Consider the following 12406-nt stretch of genomic DNA (forward strand, 5'->3'; position numbering starts at 1 on the left):
CCCCTGCTGACCCACATTGGCCAAGTAGCATGAGTTAAAAGTAATCTTTGTTTTAAGCCATGGAGCTTTTGGGGGGTTGTTTATTACTGAAGGAAAACCTAGTCTGTATTATATTGGAGTTCTACTTAACTATTGATGGATAGAGCAAGGTCATTAACATCATGGTGTTGCTTGAAATTGAACACTTCACATTAAAATCTAGATTTCTGGCTCCTGTTGACAAAAACTGATGTTTATATATGGTTGATCCCTTGAGCACATCAACAAGCAGGTATATATTCTCCAGCTCATGACAGCTCTCATTACTCACTATGACTACACCTAAGCAGTCTTCCTCCCTGAGTGGGGTATAAATATTTGAGTTTCAACCTCTATCCTAAACTGTTTAAGCATCACTCATCTATTGTGCTGACTGTCGTCTACTAGAATCTCATCTTGTTTCCAGTTACAAACTTCAGTGATACTTGCAGCAACACAAAAAGTACAAATATCATCAATATAGCGCAAAGGTTAAAAACACAGATTTTGGAATTCGGTTTCTTGGGTTCAAATTCCAGCTCTACCATTTTCTAGCTGTATCATCAGGGCAAATCACTTAGCCTCTTCAAATTCCAGTTTGCTTATGAACAGAGTGAGGATAATGACTATCCCAGCTTCAGGGTGTCTGATGAGCTAACACAGCCAAGGGCTTAGACAGTGCCTGACCCCGCATAAGCATCCAGTAGGTGTTGGATGCTGTTCTTTTCACTAGAAACACAAAGTGATTTCTTCATTTACCGCAGATCTGGTTCCAAACAGGTCCTATTTCTGGTAAAAACCAGGCCCCCAAAGCAGAAGCAAATTTCATTGAGTGAGTATAGTTGTCTAATGTTAGATGCTGTGCTCAGACTCATGGTAGGTTGTTCTTAGGAGCACAGTGACACAGTCATGTAAATAAGCAAACTCTAAACACACTTGCAAAAATTATTTGTAGTCTCTGCTAAGTGAACATCAGGGCTCAGTTCATTGATCCCGAAGTAATAAGAGAGAACCACACAGTTTAATTTCTCCCATCCCGATAACTGTGGACAGCCACAGCCACACTGTCCAGGAAAGGGAATTTATGTGAACATCATCCCGTGGAAGGAAAAATACTGAATTCAACTGAGAAGCATGTAAGTCACATCTGAAGAAGTGTACACAATTCTTTTGACCTGAATGGCCTTACCAGAAGAGCACTCAGCTTTCAGCAAGGTACCACCTGCCCAAAATAATCCGCTTGCCCATAAGACTCACAAAAACATGATAGGAAGCACACATTCTACTTTAATTTTTTTTTTCCATCTGATCCTAGTTCCCCAACCAAGGATCAAACCTGCGCCCCACCCTCTGCATTGGAAGCATGGAGTCTTAACCCCTGAACTGCCAGGGAAGTCCCAGGAAGCACACATTCTAGAGGGACTAATTCAGCACTGAAAACCACCTTTATCCTGTGCACCTGCTCAGTCGCTCAGTCATGTCTGACTCTTTGTGACCCCATGGACTGTAGCCTGCCAGGCTCCTCTGTCCATGGCATTTCACAGGCAAGAATACTGAAGTGGGTTGCCATTTCCTCCTCCAGGGGATCTTCCTGACCCAGGGATCAAACCTCGGTCTCCTCCACTGGCAGGTGGATTCTTTACCACTGAGCCACCTGGGAAGTCCTCTTGTTATCCCAACTTAACCTGTTATCTGCTCTGACCCCATCTTCCCCAGATATCTGCCACATTGCCACTTGACCCTCTGCCCATGGCACTGACCTTCCTAGAGACAATCCCAACCGAGCTATTTCTTAAAAAAATTCTTCACTGGCTCCTTTCACAACTTTGAGAATCAGTTCATGATTGGTTTCCACTTATAGCTGCAGTCTCAACTTCTAGCCTTGTCCCACGGGTATTTTTTCACCTCAGCTCTACAAAATGAGTCAAAGATGCTTAAACACACCTACTGTCACATCTCTTTACAAACTCTATTCTTCTGCCTGGGATTCTCTTCCTCATCTTGGTTTATGCAACTTCTACTCAAGTCTTCAAAGCCTCAGTGTCCAAACATTGACTGGATTGCATTGCTCCTCTTTAGCCCAGACTAAATTGTTTTTCATAACAATTCATTGTCAAAAACGTGTAAAACAAAAAGGCATAATTCCACTGAACAAAAATAGCTATTATTATTATTTCATGGAAGAGCCCAAAAGTTAACTGGTGGTTATAAAGGGAAATCACTGACAGCATATATAATAAAAGAATAAAGTCATAAACTCTGACCTTTGGGAAGATTAGTCAACAGTAAATGGCAACCCATTCCAGTGTTCTTACCTGGAGAGTCCCAGGGATGGGGGAGCCTGGTGGGCTGCCGCCTATGGGGTCACACAGAGTTGGACACGACTGAGGTGACTTAGAAGCAGCAGCAAACATCAAGTAAGATCGTTTATGAGTAGAAGAGAAAGGAAGAGAGATTGGTGAGGCCCCCAAGGGAGACTGGCTAGTCTAGTTTTGGAGTAAAAAGGTGAAAGTAGAGAGGGAAAAAAAGTGAAATGTGAGAAATTTGATTGAAGTATCAGGATAGAGGACATGTAAGCAAATACACTTGGTAACCACAACATGAATTCAGGAAGGTGACACTGAGAATTGTGGTGTCATAAACAGAAATTAATAGATAGCAGTTTAAATAACTAGTGGATCTGGGAAGAACAATACTAGTTCATTTGAGAAGGGGTGGGGACTGAAGAAATTCCCATGGTGTATTGGAGGAATTTGTGGAATCTCCCAGAATGGACATCAAACTTGAACTAGAAAATTCAAGATTGGAGGCTGAGAGAGAAATAAAAGAGACCAAGAGATATGAACAACCTTTGCATCTGCAAGTAGATAAGACTCATTTATTCAACCAGTCTTTAATTAAGGACCTTTGATGGGGACAGATATTGTGGAGGTACTGGGGTATGGCAGTGAGTTGAAATGTACAAGTTAAAAAGATAATGTCACGGTAGCTCAAAAAACAAGATCTAACTATGCTGTCTGAAGGTAGAATTGACTCAGCAATAGATTACATGTGTAGATTGAAAGAGAAAACTCAAGAATGATTATTTTAAAAGGTACAGATGAGCCTATCTGCAAAAAAGAAATAGAGACACAGACGTAGAAAACAAATGTACAGACACCAAGTGGGAAAAAGGGGGTGGGATGAACTGGGAGATTGATACTGACCCATATACACTATTATGTATAAAATAGATAACTAATGAGAATCTACTGTCTAGAGAGTAACACAACACTGTAAAGAACTGTACTCCAGCAAAATGTTTTTAAGGAAAGAATGACTCCAAGGTGTTGTGGTGAGCAACTGAAGATTGTTTTCCAGACGGAGGGATGTAGGAAGGAGAAGCTCATCTGGTAAGCAAGACCACGGTTCCTCCAAGTATAAGAAGTCAGAGATAGCTGGCAGGGTCTGATACTTGGTAGATGGTTAGGGACATTTGCGACTATTACTGCTGTTTTTGTTATGAACACGATAGGGTAGATGGAATAGTAAGCATTCCCTATGTTGACAATTTTTTCCAGTGATCAAAGGAATGGAGTAGAATTCTATCCCTTCCCAACAATCCCCACACTGTCTCAGCAACCTGTCATAGTCTTCTGAGTCCTCACCCCTATTACAAGCCACAGGGGGTTATACTTCAGTCACATTCATCACAACTCTGCAAAGATCACTCTAAAAAGTCTGCTGGAGTACACTCATGCTAATTACTTAGTAAATAAGTCACTGCTCCCACAGGCCTCAAGCAATGAATTACTTTTAACAAGAAAATTCAGAGAACCTATCAATACCAATAAATCAGTAGTTCTCAAAGTGGGGTCTCTGGGCTAGCTGCATCAGCACCTCCTGGAAACTTGTTAGAAAGCAAATTTTGAGGCCTTACCCTAGACCTTTTGGGTCAAAAGTTCTGGAATGGGGTTCAGAACACTGTGTTTTAACAAGTCCCTCAGGTGATTCTGATGTACTTTCAAGTTGGAGAACCACTGATCTAGAAAAATCCACAAGTCATATATTATTGTCTTTTGACTCTATATGGGCAAAATTTACACTATTTTGAATAAGTAAAATATAATCTACAGGTGAATAACACTCCTTAAGATACGTTTTACATTAAAATCCTCAAAGGCAATATTTCATCTGCATGAACTGAAGTACAGAAGAGAAAGGTTATCTTTACTGACAGTGGTTGCAGCACCGGCTGGAGACAGGGGCCCGGGAAGCAGGTGTGGCTTACCTGGCAGATGCCACTGATACACATGTCCAAGGAGTCAGTAGTGCACCGTGTCCCATCCAGGACTTTGGGTGCCAGCTCCACCACCAAGTTTTGTCCCCGGGCCTGACATCTGAGCGCGCAGGGGGCGGCAGGGTCGTTGTACTGTGGAAGCCATTCATAATAACGTCCCTGGTACTGAACATCATTGTAGGCTGAACACTGCTGGGCTCGGAAGTCCTCTGCATCTGGAGGGCAGTCCTAAAGCAGAGAAAAAGGGCCACAGGCACATCGCGACGTCAGCTGGGCCAGCGCAAGGCTGAGCAAGAGTCCCATGAGAGCAGACCCCCACCTCCTCTCCGGAAGTCACTTCATTCCTTCCTTTTAAAAAAAAAGACAAAACTTCAGAATCTTCAGTGTGGAATTCTACTGCGGAATTTTCTGATCATGGAGGGAATCACCTAATTTATTCTGATTATTTTTCCACTCAGGTAGTTTTTTTCAGATAATTAAAGCTTACCCTATGTAAATGCCTAATTCTGCTCTATTTTAAACATACTGAATATAAATTTTCAAACATATTACATAACCTCTTTGTTTTTGAAACAAGGGAAATGCAATGTTTTTGGAGTTTTCCCAGTGACCTAAGGCCTTCCATAGGAAATATTAATCATCATCCATGCCTTCAGGAGCCATTTCAACATAAATGATTATTAGCCATTATTTTACCTGGCCCCAGATTGCTGCACTAATGTGGGAACTTGCATTTGTTTCACTATTTTTGTCATCTAGTTCATGCCTTTCCTCTCTTGCTCTCAGGCCCCCGGTCATCACTTTATTGGTACCCAGTGCCTGCCATTGACTGGCTCTAGAATGGAAAGAGACAACATGGTTTTTTCAAATCTGTCTACAATAAAAAGCTAATAAACAGCCCCGAGGAGCTCTCATGTGAAAGTCGTGGCCAACTGTTTGCGACCCTAGTCCTTGGAATTCTCCAGGCCAGAATGCTGGAGTGGGTAGCCTCTCCCTTCTCCAGGGGATCTTCCCAACCCAGGGATCAAACTCTGGTCTCCTGCATTGCAGCCAGATTGTTTACCAGCTGAGCCACAAGGGAAGCCCAAGAATACTGGAGTGGGGAGCCTATCCCTTCTCCAGCAGATCTTCCCGACCCGGGAATCGAACTGGGGTCTCCTTCATTGCAGGCAGATTCTTTACCAACTGAGCTATCAGGGAAGCCCCAAGGAGTTCTCATACTAAAGGTAAAAAGTGTTTGTACAAGTTTTGATGACTGACGGATCTTATTTAATTACTAACCGGTCTCATCAGACATTTCCAAAGCAAGATGCTGAATGACAAAAACGCTACTTTACTCTTCAAAACTGAGCACAGACTTCCCAATTAATGGGAATGAATTCACTTTTTAATTAAATAAAATAGATTCAGAGAGGTGATTTTTTTTTTGTATTGCAAAAGAAATAAATGTTCATTGTAAAAACTCTGGGAATAGTTTCTATTCAAAAAAAGAATAAATAACAAAGATTCTCATACATAAGTCTTTGACCAAATTTTATTATTTCCCAAGGACAAACTTCTGGAAATAAAATTTCTGAGAAAAAGGGTATGTTTCATGAGCATTTCAAACTATTGCTTCATTGCCCTCCAGAAAGGTCTTCTTATTATCATCAGGATACATAAGGTCCCTTTTCTCAGTATCTCTTCTTGGTTTGGATATAATTTTCCAAATTTTTTTCGAATCATAAGTGTTAAATAGAATTTCAATTTTTTTTTAATTTCAATGTTTTAATCTGCATTTCTTTCATTATTTAGGTTTAGTATCTTTTCATGTATATTTGCTTCTTGCATTAATTCTTCAAAAATTTGGTTTTTGTCCTTCATTTATCTCTGGAATGTTTGTGTTTTTATTATTTTAACAGATAAAGCTATTAAATTTCATAGTGAAGCTATCAACTCTTTGTTGTTTGTACTGAAAATATTTTTCTCATTTAATTTTGTTTCTGGTGCTTTGTGAAGTCAAGAAGTTTTAAATTTTTATGTAGTCAGTCATATTCATATTTCCTTCCAAGGTTTCTTTCTTTACTAATGAGATATGCCTTTCCCACTCTGCCATGAAAAAGATAAACACTTAAATGTATTTTTCTAGTTCTTTAATAGTTTAGCAATTATGCTTAACTCTTAATTGCATTTGGAATTTATTTTGATCTATGGGGTAAGGTAGAATTCTAACTTTATTTTTCTGCAAATAGTTATTAACAGATTATCAGCCAGAATTTTAAAATATAATTTCTTCTATTTATCCTCTTTTCACTACTTGATTTTTATATTTTACTTGTTTATGCTTTAGACCCTTATAAAATGCCTCAAATCCTTTTTGAATATAGTACTGTCCATGGAATTCTCCAGGCCAGAATGCTGGATTAGGTAGCTTTTTCCTCCTCCAGGGGATCTTCCCAAACCAGAGATCGAACCAGGGTCTCTTGCATTGCAGGCAGATTCTTTACCAACTGAGATATCAGGGAAGCCTTTTTTGAATATAGTTAGGGAATACATAAAATATAATTAATAAACTTTCCCCTGGCATTAGTTGTATTACTTTGTTGTGAATCCATTGTGTCTACATTTTTTTGTTTTAGCAAGATTAACCCTTAACCAAGGTCACAGATATGAAAGAATCAAGTTGAAGAAGATTAAGACCAGATGACATTTTTCTCTTGGAATAAGGGCTTTGTCTTCCATCTAGCCATAGAGAAGATCATCAGTAATAAAATTATCTCAACTCTTCTTTCCTCAACCATGGCCTATTTTCTCTATATCTGACTCTTTGAAATCCAAACCAGAGAATTTTAGAGAGCAAGGTAAAAATAACTTCCCCTGCATCAGGCCCACTTACCATCCTAAGCGTGCTCCAGGAACTGCAAGTGCTAGCTGACTCTTGAATGTCTTAAACCCCCCAAACCAGTGAAGCTTTATAAAATCAGCTAATTAACAAAAAGCAACTAGGAAGCTAGCCGAACCTGAGCCCTTGCTGAAGGGGTGGCCAGGTTGGTCTGTGTGACCCAGCCTCCTTTGCCAAGGCTGTCAGAGGCAAACAACTAGTCCATGCTGGGTCAACCTTTCCCAGGAATTTGGAATTGCAACAGAAGAACTGAAGCTGAGAACTCACATTAGTCTGGGCTAGGCTAGTCATTTTTTTATGTGATGCATGTTGAAGTAAAGTGAGCCAGTTCCCACAGCAAAGAAAAAATAATTAGACATGAAAGAAGGTCAGATCACAAACCATGGGTTTCAACTGAAGGAGTAAGTAACCCAGGCTTCACTTTCTGATTCCTGGGTCCTTGAGATGTGCTTATGCCTAAATTCCACTAAACATCCACCCACCCATTCAGTGAATTCCATTTCTTTAAGCTAATCTGAGTAGGCTTCTATTCCTTACAAATGATGACCCCTGATTAAGACAGCCATATATCTGGACAGTGTTTTCTTGTTTACCAGGAAATATCACTGACATTCTCTCGTCATAACCACCCTTCACATGGGGTATGTCAGGATTTCATTAGCCTCGTTTTCATAAAGGGAGGAAACAGATCCAGAAGGTCTTCGGTCGCTAGCTCAAAGACAGACAACTAGAATATGACAGAGCCAAGACTGAGTCCCAAAGTAATGAGCATTCCATCCCATGATACTGCTTTCTAGTCATTCTGGGGGACAGTGACTACTTATATTATTGCTTTCATTCACATGGTGCTCTTCCAGTGTCAACATTAAGCCTGTCTAGTCTGCTTCAGCTGGGTTCCATGCCCTGGCTCGAGACAATCTAGGGATCCTTGTGTCTAAAGTTTAGTTGATGTTTAGGAAGCTTGGATGCCAAACATGCTTCTGCTTCCCTTTGCCCAAGAAGTATTTCTTCACATCAGTTAAGTTCAAGACAACACTTATTTATTAAATATACTTTATGGGTTTTGCCCAGGTGACATGCTGTGAGGAACACAAAAGAATAATATCATCCATAAACTACCTAGTGAGCTTGTTATCTTATTGGAGATGTAGAATCCATGTACATGGAATTCATTGAAACAGTAGGTTATCTATTGCTGTTTGTAGACTTACAGCTGGACTTTGTAATGAAAGAAATAAAATTGTTATCCAAAAATTAAATTTAAAATTGAATAAATAGACTTGATTAGGAAAGAATCAGTCTGGTAAGGAGAGAATAAATCCTAATCAGGAAGATTTGACTCAGTCAGGAAGGAGTAGCTGGCCTGGGAGGCACAGAAATGGAAAAGGAGAAGGAGGAGGAGAGATGAAGAGGGAGATAAGGAGGGCAAGAGATGGGAGGAAGGGGAGAGAGGGAGGTGGAGTGGGAATGAGATACAGCAGACAACAAACAGCACCCATTCAAGGACCATTCTAAAGACAGAGGTCTCCCTTCCTTCCTAAAGCCATGAGAACACATCAACTAGCATGGACGACTTAGGGAGAGAAGTCGAGACACAGACTATCTGATAAACTGAGTATTTTTATGTGACAGAGACCATTTCCTAAGAGATGATTTATATAATGGGACTGGACCAAACTTTAATTTGGATTAGATATATTCCCCTAGATAACCAGTGAGTAGCGATTCAGGAGAAATACGATTTTTGTATAAGCAAATATGAACATTTTATCTTATCTTCCTATCCATATTGTAGTATGAGCTAAATTTCACGATCCTCTTACATACCAAATGCCAAATTTCCCAACATAAAAATAAATTACCATAGGTGGCCATTATCAGCTAGAATAAGCAAATGATGCATCATGAAGAAGTAACAGTTCAGAAGGGACCTAAAGGGTGATATGATGTGAATAGGACAAGATATGAGAGACAACGTAAGCAAAAGGCAAACAGTAGAAATAAGTTCAGTATCTATGAGGCACAGCCTTGTCCAGCCAGGGTGAATAAGATATAAATCTCACCAACTGCTGGAGGGCCTGAAATGCAAGTGAGGGGAATTGAAAGCAATAAAGACATATGGTGGGGAGTGACACAAAAAAGGGACACAATACATGGCATTTTAGGAGGGCCAGGATGATAACAAGATGGGCTGGAGTTCTGAGACAGATATGAGAGGAAGAGGTCCTTGCCTAATGTAGGAGTAATGGGAAAAAAAAAAAAAACAGCTCTAAGAAAAAACTCTCAGAAATTAGCCTATGAATATAGGATCCAGAGTATAAAGGATCTTTCAAGGGTCACATGAAATGTTACCTCTTCTGGAAAACTGTCAGGGAGCCCAGGGAACCCACTGTGCAGAATTACACATGCCTCAGTCTGTGTTTGTATAAAAATGGGTTCAGGCTACAAAAACACTCTTTCCCAATTATGATATACTCATTTTTAAAAATATGTTCCCTTTGCTCTCTTCTAGCTGTACCTTTAATCCCATAAAGCCTGGTATAAAAACATATGAGTGAGTGAATTCAGGTGTAAGGCCTCCTTGCTAACATGCATGACTGCTCTTGGAACTTCTCCACTTCTCCATATACCCCTGATAAGGATAATTCTTCCCTGAGGCCTCAGTGGCCCAGCCCTGGCGGCAAGAGTCCACGCTGAGTGCTGATCGGAGGATCATGTCTGAGGACAGCCATTATCCGAAGCCATAGGACTGCACACAGGCATGCTCTGTTCCCTTCACCTCACAGGCCTTCCAGTCCAAAGTCTCATCTCCCCTAATCACTTTCAACTTTGTAGGGAGTATGAGGATTAAATTTACTTATTCATGAAAAGGCACTCAGAACAATGCCTAGGATTTTTAGTAGTACTTAATGAGTCTGAGCCATTATTGTTGCTATTATTATTGATCTTGATTGGGAGTTAGAAAGCTGATACACATGTGAAAAATTACATGGTCCTAAAGCTGAGAGCCTGAGCCTTCAAATAACCAGGAACAGAAAAGTATTAGCAACCTTGGGAACAGGACCGAATGTCAGGTCTCCAGGGCTCACCGGCAGTGGCTTCTGCTTCTCAATTCAGCACACTCCCCTTCGTGGCCACTGAGTGACATCCCTTGGATGGAATGGGAGATCTTGCAGTCCCATCACATAGAGCTCTCAGGTCCCCAGCACTGTAGGTGCAGGCATCTTTGGATCACAAAGCAAGTTTCCCTTATAAAAGAGTGCCTGACCTGGGAATCACTGAAGGCAGCTTCCTTCAGAGGAGTGAGTGATGTGTCCCATCCCCAGGGACAGGGGAGCCACTGACTACTGAACGAGTGTGGCCTATTTCAGTGAGGACATTGGAAGCGTTGAGAAGTAACAGCAGGACTCATAACTCAGTTCTCCCTCCACTTGATGAGGGCTGCAGAACAGTCCCCACTCCTGCTCTCTGGACTCCTTGGAGATTTCAACAAGGTTATTCTAAATCCCTAATTAATAAAACAGGAGGCATCTCAAGTAATTACATGTAAAAAAAGAAATCAAGATGTGACCATATTTGTACCCTGAGTTCATTCTGGTTACATCCAGAATGGTTCTAGTGGTAAAGAACCCACGTGCCCAAGCAGGAGACATGACAGACACAGGTTCGATCCCTGGGTCAGGAAGATCCCCTGGAGGAGGGCATGGCAATCCACTCCAGTATTCTTGCCTAGAGAATCCCATGGACAGAGGAGCCTAGCGGGCTACAGTCCATGGGGTCAGGAAAGAGTTAGACACGACTGAAGCGACTCAGCATGCATGCATGCACATAGACTTACTGCATTGGACACCCTTGCAAGGTTTCTATAATCACTTCTGAAGAGGAACAGATCTTCTACAGATCATCAGCCCTGCAGCTAGGGATGCCTTTATCCATGTGGTCTGCAGCAGGGCTTGAGTATCGTGGCTACAGATACTTGGCACATGGAGAGGGAGAGGCACCCTGAACACCACCGATATGAGAGACCTGCCACAGGGTGCCCTTCCTCCCTGTAAAGAATGTTGTTGGAAACTCTGCATTTGTAACGACAAGTGCAGAAACTAATGTCCTATTCTATTGAAATCTCTCTAACAACCCTCGTAGGACTTCAACTCTGAGAAACAGAAGAGGGTGACATTTACATGGCTGTCCTATCCACTAGCTCCCACCTCCTAAGCATCTCCTTCTTACCAGCCTAGAGGTGGTAAAGATTTCTGCAGATTCCTCTGAGGGGGGCATCAGTTATGTATCAAGGTACTCTCAAGACCCTCAGAGCCTGAAAGGCATCAGACCTTCACTCAAACCAAAGTTTGAGTTTGACCATTGTAACCAATACACACCAATTTTAGAGATTATGTTTTATCTCTCTATATATCTCTATATTGTATGGCCCAATAATCCTAGATCTTTATCACCTTTTTATCTTGATCTGGGCATTTCAAATGAATCCCCCAGATAGCTTCACAGAGTACTGCTTGAGAGTATACTGTTGTGAAATTTATTCTGGAATGACTGCAAGGAATTTGCCATACCAATTTGTTTGAGAAGACAAGCAGTTCCATGGTGTTCATCAGAATAATGCACCTTCCCCAAAGATAGTCAAAACATAATCCCTAGGACCTGTGATTAGGCTACCTTATATGGCAAAAGGGGCTTTGCTCAAAGCATCCTTTGACTACAGTTAAGGACTCTGAGGTGGGGAGATTATCCTAGATTATCTGGGTAGGCAAAACTTGTTCAGTTGTCACCAAAGGCCAATGTGACTACATAATAATGGACAGAGAGATGTAGTGTTGCTGGCTTTGAAGACGGAAAAGGGGTCCACAAGCCAAGGAATAAGGGCAGCCTCTAGAAGCTGGAAAAGACAAAGAAACAGATCCTTCCCTGGAGACTCCAGAAGGAATGCAGATCTGCCGACACATATTAATTTTAGCCCAGTGAGGCCGTTATCAGACCTCCGACCTTCAGAACTATAAGATAAATTTGTGTTGCTGTAAGCAAGTGTGTTGTAATGCATTACAACAGCAATTAAAAAATATAATGTACCCAGGCAAAAGGCAGCAGATCTAAAAGTCGTGTGTGTAAGTCCCCCAGGCTGCTCATGCATCCACATGCTAGACTCTGCTTATACCTAAATTCCAGCCTGCATCTATGCTAAGGTCAGCTTTTCTCCCTCCTTCATCTCCTCC

General features: G+C 41.2%; 1 protein-coding gene across 1 annotated transcript in view; it reads right to left on the minus strand.

Moving 5' to 3' along the window:
• The window catches only part of ADAMTSL3 (ADAMTS like 3), a 309610-nt gene that overhangs the window by 215004 nt on the left and 82200 nt on the right, over positions 1-12406 (minus strand). The window contains exon 5 of the mRNA XM_068990959.1: positions 4289-4525. Coding sequence (XP_068847060.1) covers positions 4289-4525 — 237 coding nt within the window. The remainder of the gene's footprint in view (positions 1-4288; positions 4526-12406) is intronic.

This window comes from Capricornis sumatraensis, chromosome 19 (assembly GCF_032405125.1).
Source record: "Capricornis sumatraensis isolate serow.1 chromosome 19, serow.2, whole genome shotgun sequence".
Taxonomy (NCBI): Eukaryota; Metazoa; Chordata; class Mammalia; order Artiodactyla; family Bovidae; genus Capricornis; species Capricornis sumatraensis.